General features: G+C 40.1%; 1 protein-coding gene across 1 annotated transcript in view; it reads right to left on the minus strand.

Moving 5' to 3' along the window:
- Positions 1-25,567, minus strand: part of nkain2 (sodium/potassium transporting ATPase interacting 2) — a 575,123-nt gene that overhangs the window by 276,742 nt on the left and 272,814 nt on the right. Inside the window, exon 3 of the mRNA XM_073057368.1 lies at positions 15,678-15,758. Coding sequence (XP_072913469.1) covers positions 15,678-15,758 — 81 coding nt within the window. The remainder of the gene's footprint in view (positions 1-15,677; positions 15,759-25,567) is intronic.

Consider the following 25,567-nt stretch of genomic DNA (forward strand, 5'->3'; position numbering starts at 1 on the left):
AGGATCTGTTCTGGGACCAGCGCATAAGTGCCATCATGAAGAAGGCATGGCAGTATCTCTACTTACTTAAAAGTTTGGCATGTCATCCAAAACTTTGATATCCTTCAACAGATGAACAGTGAACAGTATTCTGACTGGTTGCATTATGGCCTGGTATGGAAATACTAATGTCATGAAACAGGAAGGTCTCCAAAAAGTGGAGCCCAATCCTTCACAGGCAAAGCTCTCCCCACCATAGAGCAAGGAGAATGCAGCATCCATTATCAATGACCCACCTCATCCGGGCCACTCTCTCTTCTCCCTACTACCCCAGGGTAGGAGGCACAGGAGACTTTGGTCCCACACCACCATGTTCAGGAACAGTTATTAACTACAACCATCAAACCCCTGAACCATCACCCCAGCACCAAACTGGCTCCACAACATATTGACTAACTTTCAAGAACTCTACAACCCAAGTTCCAAGTACTATTGGGTTGTTGGTCAGTTTTTAAATTTATAGTTTTTCATAAATTCTATTATATTTCTTTATTTTCCTGTAAATACCTGTAAAAATGAATCACAGGGTAGTATATAGTGACATACTGTATTTTGCACTTTGATAATAAATTTACTTTTCGCTTTGAACTTTGATTACATAACAACAATCTCTGTAAATAAAGACTTGGAATTATGTGTTCTACAAGGTGATATGCCTAGATTTCTGAAGTCTCACATTCATATCTGATAGTTTGGATACAGTGCCAGTTACTCAAAGATGACAGGTACATTATCCACTCAGACTGTGTGACATTCATAGATGCATTTCCATCTCTTTCTCAGGACAGCAACAATCTGGCTTGAAACAGAAGCAACTGGGTCTCCCTGCTCCCTGGGCGAAGGTGTTGCCAATACATTACTAGAATGTAATTATATAATATACATTAATGTGCAAAAGTCTTACGCTCATATATATAGCTAGTGTGCCTAAGACTTTTGCACAGTACTGTATATATAACACAAGTTATAATCTGGATCCGGATATGAAAGAATTGAATGGTGGAGCAGATTCAATGGGCTGAATGGCCTACTTCTGCTCCTATATCTTATGGTCTTATGGTCTTAAAATGCTGGAGGAACTCAGCAGGCTGGTCTGCATCTCTGGAAAAAAGTACAGTTGATAGTTTGGGTGAAGGATCTCAGCTCGAAATGCCGACTCTACTTATTTCTGTAGATGCTTCTTGGCCTGCTGAGTTCCACCAGAATATTGTGTGTGTTGCTTGATCTGGTACCTCTTTCGACTGTGGGAAGAAACTAAAGCACCTGGGGAAAACCCATGCATTCCACAGAAGACAGACAGAGACTCCTTCCAGAAAGGTGCCAGAACTGAATGCCCTGAGCTGTAATAATATGGCACCAACTGCTGTGCTACCATATAAATGTATGATAATGCATTTTGGTAAAAGGAACAATAGTGTGGACTATTATCTAAATGTGGAGAAGGTTCAAATATCATAAGTGCAGAGAGACTTAGGAGTCCTCATGCAAGACTCCCAAAAGGTTAATTTACAGGTTGAGTCTGTGGTAAAGAAGGCAAATGTAATGTTGGCATTTATTTCAAGGGGAATAGAATATAAAGGCAAGGATATAAAGTTGGGCCTTTATAAGACACTAGTCAGGCGCACTTGAATTATGTCAGCAGTTTTGGGCCCCTTATCTCAGAAAGGATGTGTTGTCACTGGAAAGAGTCCAGAGGAGGTTCACAAGGATGATTCTGGGTGTGGGGGGTTGACATATGAGGACAGTTTTGCAGTCTTGGGGCTGTACTCACTGGAATTTAGAAGAATGTGGGAGGATCTCATTGAAACCTACCGAATGTTGAAAGGACTAGATAGGGTAGATGTTGAGAGGATGTGTCCTATGTTGGGGGTATCCTAGATCTAGATAGCAAAGCCTCAAATTTGAGGTGTGACCTTTTAGAACAGAGGTAAGGAAGATTTTTTTAGCCAGAGTAGTGAATCTGTGGAATGCTCTGCCACAGAATGCAGTGGAGGCCAAGTCCGTGGGTATACTTAAGGCGGAAGTTGATCGTTTTCTGATCGGTCAGGGCCTCAAAGAATATGGCGATAAGGCAGATGTATGGAGTTGATTAGGATCTGGGATCACCCATGATGGAATGGTGGAGCAGACTCGATGGGTTGAATGGCCTAATTCTGCTCCTATATCTTATGCCAACCATTTGCTACTTTTGCTGCTGATTTTGCAACAATAGAAGGGAAGTGAGACAATGTGAAGTTTTCTCTTGTGAACAGTTTGTTTCTTAGATTGATTAGCAAACTTTCTTTTCAAACTGTAGTCAGGGCCAAGTTCAAGAGCCATTGAAGACTCTTACATTTATTTTACCCATGGACAGAAAAGAGATGAGAGAACCATTTACTTGAATCGTGTAAACTGTTCTTGTGTAACTAATTGTATACTAAAATTTTCTTAAATGCTGATTGGATGTAAACCATATTGTAATAAACAAGCATTTTGCAATAGCAACACTTTTGATATGTTGCAGTAGCATAGTTAAATTGTTGGTTGTAGAATGGGGATCGGGTTTAATATCAATGGCATATGCTGTGATGTATGTGCTTTTGTGATAGCAGTACATTGCAATACATTAAAAAAATCTATAAATTACAATAAGATATAAAAATATATATATGTATATACGTGTGTGTGTGTGTGTGTATGTATGTATATATAATTTAAATAAGTAATGCCAAAGGAGAGGAAAAAGAAGTGAAGTCACGCACATAGGCTCATTGTCCATTCAGAAATCGGATGGTGGTGGGGAAGAAGGTGTTCCTAAAATGCTGAGTGTGTATCTTCAGCATTGTCCACCTCTTCCTTGATGGTAGCAATGAGAAGAGGGTATGTCCTGGGTGATGGAGCTCCTTAATGATGGATGTTGCCATACTGAGGCATTCTCAATGCTGGTGAGGCAGGCGCCCATGCTGAAGCTGGCCAGGTTTGCAACTGTCTGCAGCTTTTTCCAATCCTGTGCAGTGGGCCCTCACACCAGATGGTGTTGCAACCAGTTGGAATGCTGTCTACAGTATTCTGGTCAATTTATGAACAGCAACAAAGGCATACCCTTAAAATTAAATCTATGGGTATATAAAGTAGTAAACTGCATATTTAAAGTCTGTTCTGGAAATAAGAATAAATCTATGATGATAGTGGCTGAAAAGTGGCTGAAAACTTGTACTTGGGTTGAGTAATATTGGTAAGACTTCAGACTCTGCAAGCCCAATGTTTCCAAGGTGATCACATTATGGAATTTCTGAACTTTGATCAGCTGAGAAGCCTTTTAACAATTAACCACAGATCGTGTGTTTGAATATACAGTTGGCCCTCCTTATCTGCAGGGGATTGGTTCCGAAACCCCCCGCGAATACCAAAAAACACGGATGCTCAAGTCCCTTATTTAACCTGGCTCAGTGTGATGGTCTTTAGGATCCAACAGAACCCCGGACTTTATTTAACATGCTCAGCGTGGTGGACATTAGGACCTGGTGGTGCAGCTCTGAATCTGCAGTGTTTCTGTTCACAAAAATAATCACGATCACGATTGAAAATAAGGTGGAAGTAATAAAGCAATTGGAAAGAAGTGAAATGCCATTGGTCATTGGAAAAGCGTTAGGCTACAGTCGGTCAATGATGGGAACGATTTTAACGGAGCATGTGCAAGGCCCTGCCCCGATGAAAGCTACAATTATCACTAAGCAACGCAGTGGTTTAATTATTGAAATATGTATGTTTCTTAAGTGTTTTATATGCATAGAAAGGTAAAATATGTACGATATACTAAGAAAAACGTTTGACTAACTGATGCTAAATAATACCGGATGTACCTTTTCCAACTTCAAATCCGTACTCAGGAACGGAACTAGTTCATAACCCAGGGACTGCTTGTACTTTTAAGTCATTTCCAGATTACTTATAATACCTAATACAACATAAATGCTATGTAAATAGTTGTTATACTTTATTGTTTGGGGAATAATGACAAGAAAAAATAGTCTGTACATGCTCAAATAATGAGTGCTGGAGAGAGAACTTCCAGGTTTTCCCGATCCGCGGTTGTTTGAATCCGCGCATGCCGAATCCACGGATAAGGAGGGCCGAGTGTATATTTGGCCATGCAGACAGGAATGACGTATTCCCTTCTTAAACATAATTTTGGGGAAAAATTTTGAATTCATTTTAAGAAATAGCTGTAAGTAATAAATACAAAATCTTATCTGTTTCACCGAAGCTCCAGAACTAGTCATACCCTTAGCTACACCGTTCAGCTACAGAACTGCATCTACCAGCTAGGAAGGAAAACTACTGAGATGTTTTGCTGTTCAGATAAAAGCCAGACAACTTCAATCAGACGGATTACCATCCCAATTAGCTGACTCAATCACCAATGATGTCATTAATTGCAACCATTGATGATGCAATCATACAGCACTACTCTGATTGCTGCTTTGGATTTTGCCAGGATGACTTGTCTTTAGAACTCACACTTGCCTTGATTTGAAAAGTTGACTCTCATAGATAAGATGAATGCAATTGCTTTTGAAATCAAGACAGTTTATAACTGAAGAGTCTGAAGAGAACTGAAGAATCAAAGAGCCTTGGTAAACTGATCAACTGACATCAAGGAGAAAATATTCCATTGATTGGATTGATATGTTGCATAAAAGAAGAGGCTGATGGATATCAATCAGAATAGTCCAGGGTCTCATCATAGAAGTTCCTCAGACAGTGGCCTAGGGCCAACTACCTTCAACTTTCTCTCTATCAAAACTTCAGAAATGGATTTGTGTCCTGAAAAGGGAACAATACTCAATTCTATTCATTAACCCATAAGAAATGAATGAGTCTACAGCCCTGCATCAATAACAATCTAGAAAGCATATGTTCATGAGTTGCACCCATGCCAATGCAAGTACTTGGCCATGCCCACATCCAACACAAGAGGTTCTAACCACCAACCTTAGAATTCAGTAGCATTATCACCATTCAATCATCATTGACTAGGAACTCAACTGAGACAGGCTATATAAATACTGTGGCTATCACATCACTGGTGGATATCTTGAAATGAGTTATTCAAATTCTAATATTCAAAAGTCTTTCCACCAGTTACAAGACATAAGTTTGGATTGCAATCTATTAGTTGTCATTTACTTGGATGAGTACAGTGTCAGTAAACCTCAAGAAACACACCACAACACCATCCAGAACAAAATATCGTACTTGATTGGCATTTCATTCACCACCTTAAACACCCATTACCTCTGTGACCAGGGCACAATAGGTGTAGGGTGCACAGCCACCAAATTTCTGTCAGTTAATGACACAAATTACCTTGACAACTCTATTCAAAATATTTTTGAGATATAGTACAGGAGGGAGCTAGAGAGACAACTGACAACAACTTTTCCTTGAAATATCAGCAAAAAAGAAGAGCAGTTCATTGACTTGAGAAAGTGGGTCAAAGCACCCCGGTACATAACAATGGTGTTGAGGTGGAAATGGTTAAGTTCCAGAGTAAACATGTTCAGCATGTTCCTGTTGATGTTTACCAATTTTTATTGATGCAATGCAGGAATTATCTTATTCAGATGCATCAGAGACTGATGTGCCAAAGACACAAAAAAATTACAGAAATATGGACACAGCTCAGTCCATCATGAAAACCACCTTCCTTCCATGAATTGTGTTTATACTTCTCATTGCCTCAGAAAAGCAGCAAACGTAATCAAAGACCCTCCAAGAGGTCCACAACCTTGTGTGTCTGAATGAACTGGAGAGCTATGCTGGCTGGAGTCAGCTCAGGGCTGCTAAACACCATTGTTATGGAAACAGCAATGAAGAATTTTTCTATTTCTGAGTATGATGGTATTCCTGAGTCTCCACCCAGGACTTGCATGACTGACAGTACAGGTCCACAATCCCTTATCCAAAATCCTTGGGGCCAGTTGCATTTCAGAATTCAGAACTTTTCGGATTTCCGAATCCCTCCTTATTGTTTCCAGGAACCCTCACGGATACCAAAAAACATGTATACTCAAGTCCCTTACTTAAGCTGTCTTAGTACGGTGGACTTCAAGACCCGGTGGAGCTCCAGACCTACGCACATCCTCCTGTATACTTTAAATCATCTCTAGATTATTTATAATACCTAATACAATGTTAATACTATGTAAATAGTTGTTATACTGTATTGTTTAGGGAATAATGATGCGAAAAATATTTTATTTCCAACAAAAACATTCAATAAAACATAAAAATAAACAGCTTCAAACGAACCGAATCAAATACATGGTAAATGACTTATTGGAATAAATGTAAAATGTCACTGTCTCTATAAAACTTCAGTAACTTGTCTTTCTGTTTCTTTAAATCATATATAGTGGTAGTTCCGACACCATATTCTTCAGCAAGACGCTGCACAGACACACCACGATCAAGCTTCTGCAATAACTCCACTTTCTGTGTTATTGATAATGATAGTTGCTTTCTTCTCTTTTTCTCATTGTTACCCATAGGGGTATCTGCAGCTCTTATTGACACTTTCACAGTGAAATTAAACACAAAGTCAACAGTGAACACAAAATATCAGCGAACATCAAATGCACGTGTAACCAGTACGAGTGCTGAGACACAACTGACGTCTGGCGGCCTCTGCTAGTGCTGCCACGTCACACCTGAGTGACGTCAGCTGTTGGCGAAAAAAAACTTTGGTTTTCGGAGCTTTTGGGATTTCAGAATTTCGGATAAGAGATTGTGGACCTGCAGTGAAAACTGAGAGGAAGCTACTGACATGATGAGGGAAGTTCTGTACATTGCCAGAGATGGAGGACCTTCATTGCTGCCCTAAAAGCCAGCGGCATAAGAGGCATTCCAAAAAACACTCAAAGACCCCTCCTGACCAGTCATTTTCTCTTCTATCCTATTCCATAAGGCAGCAGAGAAAAAAGCCAGTTTCTATCCGGTTCTTATAAGACCATTAAATTGCACAATAAAAAAATCTCTTGACCTCACAGCCTACGTCATTATGGCTCTCATTATGTCTGCCTGAACTACACTTTCTCTGTAATTGTAACCATAACACCTGTATTTTGCATTCTGTTACTGCTTTCCTTTTGTACTACCTCAATGCCATGAAATGATCTGTATGTACAGCTTGTTTTTCATTGTATCTTGATACATGTAACAGTAATGACAACAATTACTAAAGCAGTAATACCTAAAAACAAAACTGACAGGGGATTCAGGCATATGGGAACATACCAAATCAAGCAGCGCTCTAAGTCACACACCATTCTGACTTGGAGAAATATCGCCATTCTTGCTGTGTCACTGGGTCAAAATCCTGGAACTACTTCAATATTGTTAAGGGAGCACCTTCCTGCAATGCCTCAAGGAGATAGGTCTTCAGTACCGTCTCCCAAACAATTAAAGATGAGTAGATTGCTAATAAGAGCCTGATCCTAAATAAAAAAGAATTAAAAAACATTCATCCCGATTTAATTCTGGTGCAAATAGAGCTCTCTTTAAAAAAATTACCAATGTAAATGAATATGCATGCCTTAATGAGCTGAATCATTATTAAATATCCTCTGCAAATTTCTCAAGTAAATTCATGTTATCAAGGACGTTGCTGCAAGCAATCAAAAGATGACGATAAACGTTGTAGGATGCAGATTACAATGTGTTATGCAAAAAAAGGTGATTTATTATGTATTTTACAGTGTTCATAATTTACAACCTTTTGCTCTGACTTTGAACGTTAAGTGTGACTTTACCTTCAGGGAATGCTCAGGGTGGTTGTTCATTGAATAATTGGTTGATGTCTCTTAGAGTGACCCATAGTAAATTGGATGAGAATCATCATTCAATGTAACTGATATGACAGTGGTACTGATTTGCAGTCACTGAATGACCTTAATTAAGTGTTTGTTCTAGAGACAGTAATATTTTCAGCAATAATTCCATAATTATATACATTTTTACAATGAAACTGTAGATCAGCAAACTCCAACTATTACAAAAATAAAGATAAATTTATTTTCTTATATTTTAATATTTAATAGTTACTGGTTGTAACAATTTGAATTCCTTAAAATAATTTCACAGAAAATACTGGGGAATACTTGCAACAGATGGAAAAGATCTACGCAGGTATTGCAAAGAAGGTGTGTGTGTGTGTGTGTGTGTGTGTGTGTGTGTGTGTGTGTGTGTGTGTGTGTGTGTGTGTGTGTGTGTGTGTGTGTGTGTGTGTGTGTGTGTGTGTGTGTGTGTGTGTGTGTGTGTGTGTGTGTGTGTGCGCATGCGCAGTTATGAGACAATTCATCACATTCAGACTGTACAGAGTAGGAGAATAAAAATGAAAGTACAACCATCAGTTTTTTTTGGAGGATTGACTGCAATCAGCAATTTGGTGCAGAGGAACAAGACTATAAGACACGAGAGCAGAAACATGCCATTTAGCCCATTGAGTCTACTCCACTATTCCATCATAGCTTATATATTATCCCTCTCAACTTCGTTCTCCTGCCTCCTCCCCATAATTTTTGACACCTTGACTAATCAAGAACCTGTCAGCTTCTGTTTTAAATATACCCAATGACTTGGCCTCCACAGCTGTCTGTGGCAATGAATTTCACAGATTCACCACCTTCTTCTCATCTCTGTTCTAAAGGGACATCCTTCTAGTCTGAGGCTGTGTCCTGTGGTCCTGGACAAACCTACTATGGGAAATATTCTCTCCACATCCACTTCTAATGTTTGATAAGCTTCAATGCCATTTTCCCTCAGTTTTCTAAACTCCACTGAATTCAGGTCCAAACCATCAAACCCTCCTCATTCCCGAGATTATTCTTATGAACCTCCTCTGGACCTTCTCCAATGCCAAAGAATCTTGTCAGAGATAAGGGCCTAAATAAGGGATAGATGAAGGAAAGTAATGGACAACATCAAGTCACAGGTAAACTATTGTCCTTCAATGAGAAAAGGCACTATGGAGACAGAATCTTTTAAATTGTACCAGTTGTATTTCAATCTACTTTCTGAAACAAATTGCTGGAGTCATTTAGGGCTAAGTGAAGTTATCGATTCATTTCAATTATGGTATGACAATCAAAAAGAGGCATGATGAGAGTGACAGCAAGAAGCGAACTTCTGGAGGAACTAAATGGGTCAGGCAGCACCTGGGTAGCAAAATAGGCAGTCAATATTTCAACCAAGTCCCTTCATTTGGTCTAGTCTGAAATATCACGTGTCCATTTCCCTCCACAGATGCTGCCTAATCAGCTGAGTTTTTCCAGCAGCTATTTTTTTTTGTTTAGTTTCAGATTTCAGCCTTTTAAGTCTCTATGATGAAAGCTGTATTGCAGAATTTAGAAGCTACCTGTGCTTACAAAGTGTATGTGTACTCAAAGTTTGTTGGTTCATTTCCAAGATTTCCCTTTAGTGGGGGGGGGGGGGGCGGGGGGGGGGGTCTAGGACCTGAGGGCACAAGCTCAGAATAAAGGGAAGCCCTTTTTGAATGGAGATGCGGAGGAATTTCTTTAACCAGAGTGTCGTGAATTTGTGGAATTTGTTACCACAAGCTGCTGTGGAGGCCAGGTCATTGATTGTATTTAAAGTGGAGGTTGATAGATTCTTGATAAGTCAGGGCGTGAACGGTTATGGGGAGAAGGCAGGAGAATAGGGTTGAGAAGGAAATGGATCAGCTGTGATCAAATCCCGGAGAAGCCTCGATGGGCCAAATATCCTAATTCTGTTTCAATATCTTATGTTGTAGACATGGAAATCAGATAGTTTGATATTTCATAATAGCAAGAAGATTGATAATGGAGGGAATAACAAGATTATTTACCACAGAAAGACATTCTAAGGGTCTTGTTGGAAATACAAAACAAGCACAGAATATATGAAAATACCTCTGCAGGAAATGTTGGGATTTGCAAGACAGCAAGGTCACAGGAGGGTGTCTATACAAGTTGAGTTGCTGTGAGGAGAAATATGTTGGATCAGAATTTTGAGAGCACATAAATGGATGAGGCACTTCCTGTAGCTGCACACTTTTGTGTAGCCTACATCCATGTCTACTTGATATTACCAACAAGCTTCTTTCCTCCGCCAGCAATGTCCCTTTGAAATTTTATATCCTTTACACTGACAACTAAAGGAATTCTGCAGCTGATCTGACATATTTGAGTACCATTTACTGACATTGTGGTAATGTGTAGCAGACTTGGAATTCATTAACTTTCATGAGTGCAATGTGTCTTTAAAGAAGGGAACTGAATTAGGGACGTGCTGGTTTTCAGGTTCTCCAACAGAAACTCAGTACCCCTGCCTATAATTTCCTATAATTTTCAACTCTCATGTTTCACAATAATAAAACTATAATAATTTTATGCAATATTTTCACCTGTGAGCAAAATTTAACAGGAATATAGTAGTTCTTTTGGGAACAGAAATGGCAGGCTCACAAAAATATCAAGAATAATTTTTCTAATTAGGGAAAAGGATTAAAATGAAGTAAATGTTCTCTGAGAAGACCATTAGGAATAATTTATACTTGGCATTGATTCCATGGGCCAAATGGTTTCCTTCTGTGCTGCTATGAATTTGTAATTCCAATGGATTACCTAATTAAACAGAGGTAGAGCTACTTAATGAGAATAACTTATTTATTTATTTACTATTGTATTTATTTAGAGATACCCCATGGAACAGGCTCTTCGGCCAACCGAGCTGCATTACCCAGCAACCCACCAATTTAAACCTAGCCTAATTACCGGACAATTTACAATGACCAACTAACATATTAACCAGGAATGTCTTTGGACGGTGGTAGGAAACTGGAGCACCAGAGGAAACCCATGTGCGCATGGTAAGAAAGTACAATTTTTCTTACCAAGGATATCGGAATTGAATTCTAACCTCTGAGCCCCAAGTTGCAATGGTGTCGTGCTAACTACTATGCTATTGTGGTGCCCCCAATTTGCTGATGAATGGAGTCGTGAAATCATATCTGAATCTTGGTCAGAATTATGTCACAAAGGTTTGATTACTTCAGAAGACTTCCGGCCTTGTTTAACCTAAAAGCCTATGCAATAGCCAGAAACCAAAGAAAAACAAAACATACCTTGGAAGTAACAAGCATTATTACTTCCAGAAAGTTCTGATATTTTCTGCCATCACTGAAAAAAAAGCACCAGCTAGTCTCTGCACTAATTCAAAAGATGATCTTTTGAAATTTGCTATTTTAAATTCAAGCAGTTGTCATCATGATTTCAGTAATGTAAGACTTTGCTCACTGTTACAGAACACATGAAAGTATTTTGGCACACAGAAAATTCTTCTATCACTGTTGACTTTTCTTGTGTGTGGGAGCAGTAGAAAGCACCTGTCTAGAAGTACAGACTTCAGAAAATGAAGATTCCAGGATTAAATGTGTAAACTTATTTCTGAGTTAGCTGTATTTCCCTTGATATTAATGAGCAACTGCTCAGAAAGTTAAGTTCTTATTGACAATTGGCCCATAGTGCTAAGCAACCTTAAGTCATAGCTATACACCATACACCTGGGAGAGTCACAGACAATGAAACATAACAACTAAATAAGGGCCAAATCATTTAAAACTGAGCTGCTTGAAAATTTATTCTCTCAGATGGTAATTAAACTCTGAATTTCTTTTTCCATGAGGGTGATGGAGGTTAGATCACTGGATAAATTTAAGGTGGAGATGGATAAGTATTTGAAAGATCCAGTAACCAAGATTTAAAGAGAGCTGGGACAAACGAAGAGTTGAGGTAGCATAAATCAACCATGGTTATAACGAATGGCACAGCAGGCTTGAGAGAACTAGTGGTATTTTCCTACTCTTATTTCTTGTGTACAACAATAAATCAATAAATCTATGAAAGATACAGCAAGGCAAATGAATCCACCCTTGCATATCCTTCAAAGATTCAAACTGTGCAAGTCTCTGCTTGCCACACATTGAACTCTATTCTACAACATTTTTTATGTTCTGCTTAAAACCCAAGTGCAGCAATTTATCTGTGAAACTGTATAGATGGAACCCCAAAAGAGCACAAAAATACTTTCAGTAAGGCTAACTATACCCCATCCACAAATTTGCAAATACTTTTTTTCAGTGCCTTCAGCAAAATATCTAATGAAAGATAAAGAGTGACAGCCTAAATTCTGATCCCTGTGGGACTAACTAGTATGCAATCAGGAGCCTTGTGGTTGACAGGAAGATATGTGTAGGTCTTAGAGCTATAGCTGAAAAAAAAAGTGGTTTACAGACTGATTGAGAGGCAATTGGGGAATGCTGTGGCAGATGTGTTTTAATATTGACAACTACAGTTTAACTATTTTGAATCAGTATCATCTCAAAGTAATCAGGCGCCACTCTGTCAGATGAAGAAGAATTGGCCTGAGATTAGGACTTCATTCTCTGGGCACTAAGCTTTTGTTAGTCATCAGAAGAAACCTGTGGAGCAGGATGAGGTAAAAAAATTCAGCCTGCCAAAGTAGAATGCTTTATCACAGACATCTGGCAAGAACTATACCAACTGAAAAATATGATCTTGATTACAGCAATCAACTTCATGTGACAAATCACCGCAGAACGATCCCTTAACTAGGGATGGTTGAACTGACATTTTGCAGACTATTTTCCCTCAATTCATGCTTTACGTTATAGTCTATTCAATAGACAATAGACAATAGACAGTAGGTGCAGGAGTAGGCTATTCGGCCCTTCTAGCCAGCACCGCCATTCTCTGTGATCATGGCTGATCATACACAATCAGTACCCCGTTCCTGCCCTCTCCCTATATCCCTTAACCCCGCTATTTACTAGGATGTTACCTGAGTTTCAGCACTTAAGTTACAGAGAAAGGTTGAACAAGTTAGGTCTCTATTCATTGGAGCGTAGAAGGTTGAGGGAGGATTTGATCGAGGTATTAAAAATTTTGAGAGGGATAGATAGAGTTGACGTGCATAGGCTGTTTCCATTGAGAGTAGGGGAGATTCAAATGAGAGGACATGATTTGAGAGTTAGGGGACAAAAGTTTGAGGGAAACACGAGGGGGTATTTCTTTACTCAGAGAGTGATAGCTGTGTGGAATGAGCTTCCTGTAGAAGTAGTAGAGGCCAGTTCAGTTGTGTCATTTAAGGTAAAATTGGATAGGTATATGGACAGGAAAGGAGTGGAGGGTTATGGGCTGAGTGCGGGTAGGTGGGACTAGGTGAGATTAAGAGTTCGGCACGGACTAGGAGGGCCGAGATGGCCTGTTTCCGTGCTGTGATTGTTATATGGTTATCTATAAGAGCTCTATCTAACTCTCTCTTGAATGCATCCAGAGACTTGGCCTCCACTGCCTTCTGGGTCAGAGCATTCCACTTATCCACCACTCTCTGGGTGAAAAGGTTTTTCCGCATCTCTGTTCTAAATGGCCTACCCCTTATTCTTAAACTGTGGTCTCTAGTTCTGGACTCACCCATCAGCGGGAACATGCTTCCTGCCTCCAGCATGTCCAATCCCTTAATAATCTTATATGTTTCAATCAGATCCCCTCTCATCCTTCTAAATTCCAGTGTATACAAGCCCAGTTGCTCCAATCTTTCAACATATGACAGTCCTGCCATTCCGGGAATTAACCTTGTGAACCTACGCTGCACTCCCTCAATAGCAAGAATGTCCTTCCTCAAATTTGGAGACCAAGAATGCACACAATACTCCAGGTGGTGTCTCACCAGGGCCCTGTACATCTGCAGAAGGTCCTCTTTACTCCTATACTCAATTCCTCTTGTTATAAAGGCCAACATGCCATTAGCTTTCTTCACTGCCTGCTGTACCTACATGCTTGCTTTCATTGACTGATGTACAAGAACACCTAGATCTCGTTGTACTTCCCCTTTTCCTAATTTGACTCCATTTAGATAGTAATCTGCCTTCCTGTTCTTGCCACTGAAGTGGATAACCTCATATTTATCCACACTAAACTGCATCTGCCATACATTTGCCCACTCACCCAACCTGTCCAAGTCACCCTGCATTCTCATAACATCCTCCTGACATTTCACACTGCCACCCAGCTTTGTGTCATCGGTAAATTTGCTAATGTTACTTTTAATCCCTTCATCTAAATCATTAATGTATATTGTAAACAGCTGCGGTCCCAGCACTGAAGCTTGCGGTACCCCACTGGTCACAGCCTGCCATTCCGAAAAGGACCCGTTAATCACTACTCTTTGTTTCCTGTCAGCCAGCCAATTTTCAATCCATGTGAGTACTCTGCCCCCAATACCATGTGCCCTAATTTTGCCCACTAATCTCCTATGTGGGACTTTATCAAAAGCTTTCTGGAAGTCCAGGTACACTACATCCACTGGCTCTCCCTTGTCCATTTTCATAGTTACATCCTCAAAAAACTCCAGAAGATTAGTCAAGCATGATTTTCCCTTCATAAATCCATGTTGACTCAGACTGATCCTTCTACTGCTATCCAAATGAATCATAATTTCCTCTTTTATAATTGACTCCAGCATCTTTCCCACCACTGACATCAGGCTAACCGGTCTATAATTCCCTGTTTTCTCTCTCCCTCCTTTCTTGAAAAGTGGGACAACATTAGCCACCCTCCAATCAGCAGGAACTGTTCCTGAATCTATAGAACATTGGAAAATGATTACCAATGCGTCCACGATTTCTAGAGCCACCTCTTTAAGTAACCTGGGATGCAGACCATCAGGTCCCGGGGACTTATCAGCCTTCAGACTCAACAGTCTATCCAACACCGTTTCTTGCCTAATATAAATTTCCTTCAGTTCATCCTTCACCTTAGTTCCTTTGGCCACTATTACATCTGGGAGATTGTTTGTGTCTTCCCTAGTAAAGACAGGTCCAAAGTACCTGTTCAACTCATCTGCCATTTCCTTGTTCCCCATAATAAATTCATCTGTTTCTGTCTTCAATGGCCCAATTTTGGTCTTAACTATTTTTTTGCTATTCACATACCTAAAGAAGCTTTTACTATCCTCCTTTATATTGTTGGCTAGTTTACCTTCATACCTCATTTTTTCTTGGTGTATTGCCTTTTTTGTTATCTTCTTTGTTATTCATTTATTTTTTCATTGTAACTGAATGAAATATTTGTACAGCCTAATTTATTGCTTTGTGGTTTCATCATCAATATCTCTCAGCCCCTTGTGGCACTTATCACTCGAGCATTAATGCATTAATCCAGTTGTCTACATAAAAGCATTGTACACAGCAACCAAAGGAACTTATTCGCCTTAAGGAGAAAATACATGTGTACAATTCCACCACAGTGCAACGAAATATTTAGAACTCATACCATCAAAAAGTTTTAAAGGCACTGTTTTCCTACAGGTTTTTATGCTTGAATAGGCTTACAGTACCTTGTATTTGCTTGTCATAATAATGTTTGCACATAACAGATCCATAATACTATTGTGTAAACTTAGTCAGAAATATGATCACCTTTAAAAAGTACCTCAGGAGATAAAAAAACATTTCAGAGAAATCAACTTAACTTGCATTTAATAGTTTCTATTATGGTAGAGTGTGAACAGCTATAGAACGTCAGGTGGTTCATTACCTTTGCAAGGCCTCCGACTTCCAAGTAGAAGCAGATAACAAACACATTCCATGTGATCCAAAGGACCATCCAGATGGCATACTTCAGTGGAGGGGACAAAAAGAGAGAAAAATTGTAAAGTCACTGATTTGAAGATGCCTTACAGTGAATACAAAAGATCATGCTGCTTATAAATATAAAGATGTAAATTATTATCCAAAATACCCATTACTGAGGGTAACAAGAAAGAAAGCGATCAACAATCTGATAACTAAATGCAATCATTATTGCAGGGCACAAATATTGCTAAATTTGTTCTGCTTTACCTTGTGTGTAATATGCTTAGACAAGCAGGCAATCCGGCATGCAGCACATGTGGACCACTTATACCGAAGTTTTCCTTCACCATTTGTCCTTCTCATGATTCGTCCCCTTTAAGGTCTGAACTCACCCCTTATCTCCCCTTGCCGTGAGAACCTATCTACCGACTTTACTGGAGCCCACCCTAACCACACGTATCAGCATGACTGAAAGCATTGCACCTCTATCCAAACCAACAGCCCCATCAACCCTGAAATGTTCAATACAAGTTCCGTAAAGCTTGTCCCTCCATGTTGCCAACTTCTCCTTCTCAAGCCCCTTGCAAACACAGTCCCAGCTGACTCTCAAGATCCTTAATCTATCTGTTCCAATCCAACAAAGGAAAGGTCTCATGCACTTCTCCTGTGCCAGACTATCAGCCACATACACAGTGATGCATTGTAGCAGTTGGTCTAGTATACAACATGTATAATATATATAGCATATAGTATAATATGTATAATATGAGCCCTGGCTCATCACTGATATAATGTGCTTTTTACATAGTAGATCAATTTTCAAACAGATGTTGGTTTCATTCTGTAAAACTGATATGAGGAATAAGACCAAAAGACATGAGATATAGGAATAGAATTAAGTCATTCAGTCCATTGAATTTGCTCCATAATTTCTTCATGGCTGATCCATTTTTTCTCTCAGCCTCAATCTCCTGCCTCCTCCCCCCATTCCTTCACACCTGGATGGATCAAGAATCTATCAACTTCTGCCTTAAATATACATAAAGCCTTGGCCTCCATAGCTGTCTATGGCAACAAATTCCACAGATTCACTACTCTCTGGCCTAAGAAATTCCTTTTCATATACATTCTAAAAGGACACCCCTCTACTCTATTGCATCAAATTCATGGCAGATGCAATTTAATGTGGATAAATGTGAGGTTATCCACTTTGGTTGCAAGAACAGGAAAACAGATTATTATCTGAAAGGTGGCCAATTAGGAAAAGGGGAGGTGAAAACGAGACCTGGGTGTCATTGTACACCAGTCATTGAAGGTGGGCATGCAGGTACAGCAGGCAGTGAAAAAGGCAAATGGTATGTTGGCATTCATAGCAAAAGGATTTGAGTACAGGAGCAGGGAGGTTCTACTGCAGTTGTACAAGGCCTTGGTGAGACCGCACCTAGAGTATTGTGTGCAGTTTTGGTCCCCTAATCTGAGGAAAGACATTCTTGTCATAGAGGGAGTACAGAGAAGGTTCACCAGATTGATTCCTGGGATGGTAGGACTTTCATATGAAGAAAGACTGGATCAACTAGGCTTATACTCACTGGAATTTAGAAGATTGAGGGGGGATCTTATTGAAACGTATAAAATTCTAAAGGGATTGGACAGGCTAGATGCAGGAAGATTGTTTCCGATGTTGGGGAAGTCCAGAACGAGGGGTCACAGTTTAAGGATAAAGGGGAAGCCTTTTAGGACCGAGATGAGGAAAAACTTCTTCACACAGAGAGTGGTGAATCTGTGGAATTCTCTGCCACAGGAAACAGTTGAGACTGGTTCATTGGCTATATTTAAGAGGAAGTTAGATATGGCCCTTGTGGCTAAAGGGATCAGGGGGTATGGAGAGAAAGCAGGTACAGGGTTCTGAGTTGGATGATCAGCCATGATCATACTGAATGGCGGTGTAGGCTTGAAGGGCCGAATGGCCTACTCCTGCACCTATTTTCTATGTTTCTATGTTTTTTATTCTGAAGCTGTGTCCTCTGGTCTTAGAGTCTCCCACCAAAGGAAACATCCTCTCCACATCCACTCTATCAGGGTCTTTCACCATTTCAATGGGTCACCACTCATTCTTCTGAATTCTAGCAAATACAGGCCCAGAGCCATCAAATGCTCTTCACATGACAGGCTGTTCAATCATTTTGGAGATATTATAATAGAACCATAGAACACTACAGCACAGTACAGGCCCTTCAGCCCTCCATGTTGTGCCAACCCATATAATCCTTAAAAAAAGTACTAAACCCACACTACCCCATAACCCTCTATTCTTCTTTCATCCATATGCCTGTCCAAGAGGATTTTAAATACCCCTAATGTTTTAGCCTCCACCACCATCCCTGGCAAGTCATTCCAGGCACTCACAACCCTCTGTGTAATATTTTGTAATTTTTTAAAATAATACTTTATGGATGTTATGAACAGCTTTAAAAATATTATTGTAAAAATTTAATAAAACTAAGGATTTTATGGACATTAATAAACATTAGAATAGAACTTTATCTTCACTTTCTTCATTAATTTAATGTCAGTGAAAAACATCTTAAGTTTATTGGATATGTAATTGTGATTCATTACACTTCAGAAACAAATAAAATAAATATTATCTGAATGTGGTGAACAGCTTCTCTTCCACTGTTATCACACTCTTGAATGAACCTCTTCAATGGTTCAATGTCAGAGAATGCATACAATATACAAGCTGAAATTGTAACTCTTCACAGACATCCACAAAACAGAAAAAAAGCCCCAGAGAATGAACGACAGAAAACATTAGAACCACACAGTCCCCCCTCCCACCTCCCCCCACTTGCTCCAGTAGAAGCAATAAGATAGACTCTTGGTCTCAAAATCTATCTTGGTATGATCTTGCACTTCATCGTTCATCTGTACTGAACTTTTTTTGATGGCTTTTACACTTCAGATTGCATTGCTATTGTTTGCCTTACTCTAGCTCAATGCATTGTGTAATGATTTGATCTGTATAAAAGTATGCATGACAAGTTTTTCCACTGCATCTTAGTACATGTCAATAATAAACCAATACTAATACGTTAGAAATTGCAAGATGTTTATAAACAATATTTAGGGAATAGTGAATAACAATGATTGGAGAACAGCTTTAAAGAACTATTGTTACAATTTCTAACCTTGATACAGTTTGCAATTCTGACTCAAGCTACCAAATACTGATCAACAATTCTTCATCCCATTCCAACTCTGACATCTGTCTTTAGCCTCCTACACTGTTCCAATAAAAAACTAATGGAAGCTTGTTAGATAGTAACTTCTCTGGGGATTAAGCACATCATGAACTTTAAGTCAATAGTGTTTCAGTAATTGCAGATAATCAGCTCTTCCAGTCTAGTTCTCTGGATTTCTCTCGTAGAGTCATAGAGCTACTGCATGGAACCAGTTCTTTGGTTCCAAATAACTAAATGACGCTGACCAAGGTACTGAACTAAGCTGGTCTCAATTGCCTCATATCCTGCTAAACATTTCTTCACCACATACAGTGCTATGCAAAAGTCTTAGCCACATATATATAGCTAGCCAAGAGCAAAGGCAGGCTTTATTTTTGGAATATAGGAGATTGAGGGGTGACCTTATGGAGATATATAAAGTAATGAGGAGAAGAAAGAGGATAAACGTACACCATGTTTTTTTCCAAGGAAAGCAAACTAAAACTAAAGGGCGATGGTTTAAGATGAGATGGGAAGAATTAAAAAGGACCTGAGTGCTAACTTCTTCACACAGAGGGTGATGGAATAAACTGTCAAAGAATGTAGCTGAGGCAAGTACAATAATGACATTGAAAAGATATTTCGATATGTACTGTATATGTATATGGTTAAATTTGAACTTGAATTTAACCCCAAGTTCTGATGACAGGTTATCAATCTCACAGTTCAAATCACTTTCTGTCACCACAGATGATACCAGACCCATCTGGTGCTTCCTGAATGTTTTGTTGTTGTTTTAGATTTTCTTCATGCACAACGTTTTGCTTTTGACAAAAATTAAGTGATTTCTTACTGTGCCCATTGTTTTCCTCCCTCCAGTAGCCTCATGATTAATGAAAAAAATTCATCTGAGAATTATTTTTCCAATTCATTTTAAGTACAAGGATAAACAGAATAAATCAAATATCTTACTTTAGCAGTTACAAATTGCTGTTAAATGCCTTAAAACTGAGTAATCAGGAAATTCTTTTTGGTTTCGGCTTCGCAGTTTTGAACTGAATAGCTTTGGCCCACTACATTAAAAAGTTTCAATATTTGAAGTCCAGTTGAAGGGTCTTGGCCTGAAACATCAATAGTTTATTCATTTCCATAGATGCTGCCTGGCCTGCTGAATTCCTCCAGCATTTTGTGTGTTGCTTTGTATTTCCAGCATCTGCAGAATTTCTTGTGTTTATAAAATCATTTAAATTGCCTACTCCCTTCGAATGCAGTGGGACCCTAGCCCTCCGTACCCATACCATCTATGTACCCATCCAAACTTCTCTTAAACGTTGGAATCGAGCTTACATGCACCATTTGTGATGGTAGCTCATTCCACACTCTTAAGACCCTCTGACTGAATTTGAATTGAATTGAATTTCAGTTTATTGTCATTTAGAAACCACAACTGCAATGCAGTTAGAAAATGAAACAACGTTCCTCCAGAATGATATCACAAAAGCACACAACAAAACAAACTACACCAGAAAATCCACATAATGTTTGGCAATCCCCAAATCCAGAGTCTGGAGAGGCTGCTGCGTATTAATATCGCGCTACCATCTTAGCGCGTTCCCCAGAAAGGAGCTCCAAACACAACGCAAAACTACCCAGACACACCAAGTCAGGAGACCAACTCTACCAAACCAAAAACTAAAGCCACAAGACCTACACAAAACCACATAGTTACAACAGTGCAAACAATATTGTAATTGATAAAAAACAGACTATGGGCACAGTAAAAATAGACCAAAGATGTTAAAAGACTATAAGTTGGAAAGAAACCACCACACAGCTTCCACAGGTCCTCAGGGTCCCGAAAGACTCATCATCCCACGCAGGCAGCAGAAGGGAATACCCCTGCTATGGACTTCCACGGTGCCACCAGACTCAGCCTCACAGACGCAGCACACAATGAAAGCTCCGTCGAACCCAGCCTCACAGACGCAGCACACAGTGAAAGCGCCCCGACCGCAGCTGACTCCGAGTCCGTCGAACCTCCGAGCCTCTGACCATCCCCTCCGGCACAGCCTCTCTGAGCACCATCTTCTGCCATGCACACTACAACACCCCCACCACCGGCAACTGGCAACGCGACCCCGAGGACTGGGGACCTGTTCTTCCCAGCAGAGACCTGGACCTCACACCAGCAACAGCAATGAAGAAGGCCTTCCTAGAGATTTCCAGATGTTCCTCTGTGATCCCAAATCCGTTTTTCATCAGATTAGGATTTTGCACGGCACCCCTCTTGACAAATAACAGATATCAACTCCGGAGTGGCCACTGCAAACTGTGTCGTGCCGCCATCTTGAAGGTGTTTCCCCCTCATGTTCAACTAAATTTTTCACCTTTCGCATTTAATCCGTGTGCTTTGGTTGTAGTCCCACCTAACCTCAGTGGAAAAAGCCTGCTTGCATTTACCCTATCTATACCCATCATAATTTTTTTATGCCTCCACCAAATCTCCTCTCAATTTTTCCTGTTCCAAGGAATAAAGTCCTAACTATTCAATTATTCCTTATAACTTACCTTTCCTCCAGACCTGGCAAAATCCTTGTAAATTTTCTCTGTATTCCATCAACCTTATTTTCATCTTTTCTGTAGGTAGGTGACCAAAACTGCATATAATATTCCAAATTAAGCCTCACCAACGTCTGAAACAACTTCAACATAACATCCCATATCCTGAACTGAATTCTTTGATTTATGAAGGACAATGTGTCAAAAGCTTTCTTTACGACCCTATCTTCCACTTACAATGAATTATGGATCTGTATTATTATTTAAAGATTTAAACAACAATTATTTAAATTGTTTTAAATTTAATGTGATGAACATTAAATGTAATGTACAAAGGTGATGAGCTGAGAGCTTGGATACATACATGGAATTATGATGTAGTGGCCATAACGAAGACTTGGCTGGCACCAGGGCAGGAATGGATTCTCAATATTCCTGGATTTCACTGCTTTAAAAGGGATGGGGAAGGGGAGGAGGGGTGGCATTACTGGTCAGGGATACTATTACAGCTACAGAAAGGGTGGGTAATGTAGCAGGATCCTCTTTTGAGTCAATATGGGTAGAAGTCAGGAACAGGAAGGGAGCAGTTACTCTACTGGGGGTATTCTATAGGCCCCCTGGTAGCAGCAGAGATACCAAGGAGCAGATTGAGAGGCAGATTTTGGAAAGGTGCAAAAATAACAGGGTTGTTATCATGCGTGACTTTAACTTCCCTAATATTGATTGGCACCTAATTAGTTCCAATGGCTTAGACCGGGCAGAGTTTGTCAAGTGCATCCAGGATGGATTCCTGTCACAGTATGTTGACAGGCCGACTGGGGGAATGCCATACTAGATCTAGTATTAGGGTAACGAACCAGGTCAGGTCACAGATCTCTCAGTGGGTGAGCATCTGGGGGATAGTGACCACTGCTTCCTGGCCTATAACATTATCATGGAAAAGGATAGAATCAATGAGGACAGGAAAATTTTTAATTGTGGAAGGGCAAATTATGAGGCTATAAGGCTAGAACTTGTGGGTGTGAATTGGGATGATGTTTTTGCAGGGAAATGTACTAAGGATATGTGGTCAATATTTAGGGATCTCTTGCAGGATGTTAGGGATAAATTTGTCCCAGTGAGGAAGATAAAGAATGGTAGGGTGAAGGAACGATGGGTGGTAAGTGAGGTGGAGAATCTAGTCAGATGAAAGAAGGCAGCATACGTGAGGTTTAGAAAGCAAGGTTCAGATGAGTCTATTGAGGAATATAGGGTAGTAAGAAAGGAGCTTAATAAGGGGCTGAGGAGAGCAAGAAGGGGGCATGAGAAGGCCTTGGCGAGTAGGCTAATAGAAAATCCCAAGGCATTCTTCAATTATGTGAAGAACAAAAGGATGACAGGAGTGAAGATAGGACCGATTAGAGATAAAGATGGGAAGATGTGCCTGGAGGCTGTGGAAGTGAGTGAGGTCCCCAATGAATACTTCTCTTCGGTATTCACCAAAGTGAGGGAAGTTGATGATGGAGAGGACAATATGACTGAGGTTCTAGAGCATGTTAATATTAAGGCAGAAGAGGTGTTGGAGTTTTTAAAATACATTAGGACGGATAAGTCTCCGGGGCCTGACGGAATATTCCCCAGGCTGCTCCATGAGGCGAGGGAAGAGATTGCAGAGCCTCTGGCTAGGATCTTTAGGTCTTCGTTGTCCACGGAAATGGTACTGGAGGATTAGAGGGAGGCGAATGCTGTCCCCTTGTTCAAAAAAGGTAGTAGAGATAGTCCGGGTAATTATAGACCAGTGAGCCTTATGTCTGTGGTGGGAAAGCTTTTGGAAAAGATTCTTAGAGATAGGATCTAGAGAATCATGGTCTGATCAGGGACAGTCAGCAAGGTTTTGTGAAGGGTAGATTGTGTCTAACAAGCCTGATAGAGTTCTCTGAGGAGGTGACCAGCATATAGATGAGGGTAGTGTAGTGGATATGATCTACATGGATTTTAGTAAGGCATTTGACAAGGTTCCACACGGTAGGCTTATTCAGAAAGTCAGAAGGCATGGGATCCAGGGAAGTTTGGCCAGGTGGATTCAGAATTGGCTTGCCTGCAGAAAGCAGAGGGTCGTGGTGGAGGGAGTACATTCGGATTGGAGGGTTGTGACTAGTGGTGTCCCACAAGGATCTGTTCTGTGACTTCTACTTTTCATAATTTTTATTAATGACCTGGATGTGGGGGTGGAAGGGTGGGTTGGCAAGTTTGCAGATGACACAAAGGTTCGTGGTGTTGTGGATGGTATAAAGGATTGTCTAAGACTGCAGAAGTGGCAGATGGAGTTCAACCCAGAGAAGTGTGAGGTGGTACACTTTGGAAGGACAAACTCCAAGGCAGAGTGCAAAGTAAATGGCAGGATACTTGGAAGTGTGGAGGAGCAGAGGGATCTGGGGGTACATGTCCACAGATCCCTGAAAGTTGCCTCACAGGTAGACAGGTTAAGAAAGGTTATGCAGTGTTAGCTTTCATAAGTCGAGGGATAGAGTTTAAGAGTTGTGATGTAATGATGCAGCTCTATAAAACTCTGGTTAGGCCACAATTGGAGTACTGTGTCCAGTTCTGGTCACCTCACTATAGGAAGGGTGTGGAAATATTGGAAAGGGTACAGAGGAGATTTACTAGGATGCTGCCTGGTTTAGAGAGTATGGATTATGATCAGAGATTAAGGGAGCTAGGACTTCACTCTGGAGAGAAGGAGAATGAGAGGAGACATAATAGAGGTGTACAAGATATTAAGAGGAATAGATAGAGTGGACAGCCAGTGTCTCTTCCCCAGGGCACCACTGCTCAATACAAGAGGACATGGCTTTAAGGTAAGGGGTAGAAAGTTCAAGGGGGATATTAGAGGAAGGTTTTTTATTCAGAGAGTGGTTGGTGCGAAAAATGCACTGCTTGAGTCAGTGGTGGAGGCAGACTACTAGACAGGTATATGGAGGAATTTAAGGTGGAAGGTTATATGGGAGGCAGGGTTTAATGGTCAGCACAGCATTGTGGGCCAAAGGGCCTGTACTGTACTGTATTGTTCTATGCTTTTCTATGTTTTTTTCTTTGTTTGTATAACTTATGACACCTCTTGATATATTAAAGATTAACTTTAACTGTCTACTTTCAGAGAAATGCAGCAGGTAAATAAGTTTCCATTAATAATTGGCACTTTATTAGGTACCTGTTAAAGTGGCCACTGAGTACACATTCGTCATCTTCAAGGTTTGACTTGTACATTCAGAAATGTTCTTCTGCACATACTGCTGCAACGTGTAGTTATTTGAGTTACCGTTGCCTTCCTGTCAGCTTGAACCAGCCTCAATATTCTTCTCTGATCTACCGTACTCGCGCCCGCGGAACTGCCACTCATTGGATGGATTTTCTTTTTGCGCCATTCTCTGTAAACTCTAGACAATTGTGTGTGAAAATTCCCGGGGATCAATGGTGTCTGAGATATCCAAACTACACCGTTGGGCCCCACCAACATTGCACGGTCAAGGTCACTTAGATCACATTTCTTCCTCATTCTGATCTTTGGTCTGAACAATAACTTAAACTCTTGATCAATTCTTTATGTACTGAGTCACTGTCACTGATATTTGTGTTAACAGGGTGTACAAGTGTATCCAAAAAAGTGGGCATTGAGCATATGATAATAATGTCATATGCCAATACAAAAAATAATTTATCAAAGACTTATTTTCTTAACAATATCATTGATGGCATATTAATGACAAGGTGGAACAAAGGTGCTATGAACAAAGTAGTGTTTCTCTATACTGAAAAACAAGATTTATCAGTTCATTTATTCTCAGAATTCTGGGGGCATTTATAAATAGCTCGATGTTGGTTATGACTCCTTGATTCATTTATTTGCCAGGGAAGAATGTCAACTAGTGTCTATTTCATACTTGATAAAAAATAGCATATGCCTGTGAAAACTATAAATAAGTGATTGGTCACACTGGCTAAACATTTTGACTCTGATTTCCATTCTCGTTCAGACGTATCAATCCATGGCCTCCTCTTGTGCCAAGATGAGGCCACCTTCAGGGTGGAG

The sequence above is a fragment of the Hemitrygon akajei genome, chromosome 9 (assembly GCF_048418815.1).
Source record: "Hemitrygon akajei chromosome 9, sHemAka1.3, whole genome shotgun sequence".
NCBI lineage: Eukaryota > Metazoa > Chordata > Chondrichthyes > Myliobatiformes > Dasyatidae > Hemitrygon > Hemitrygon akajei.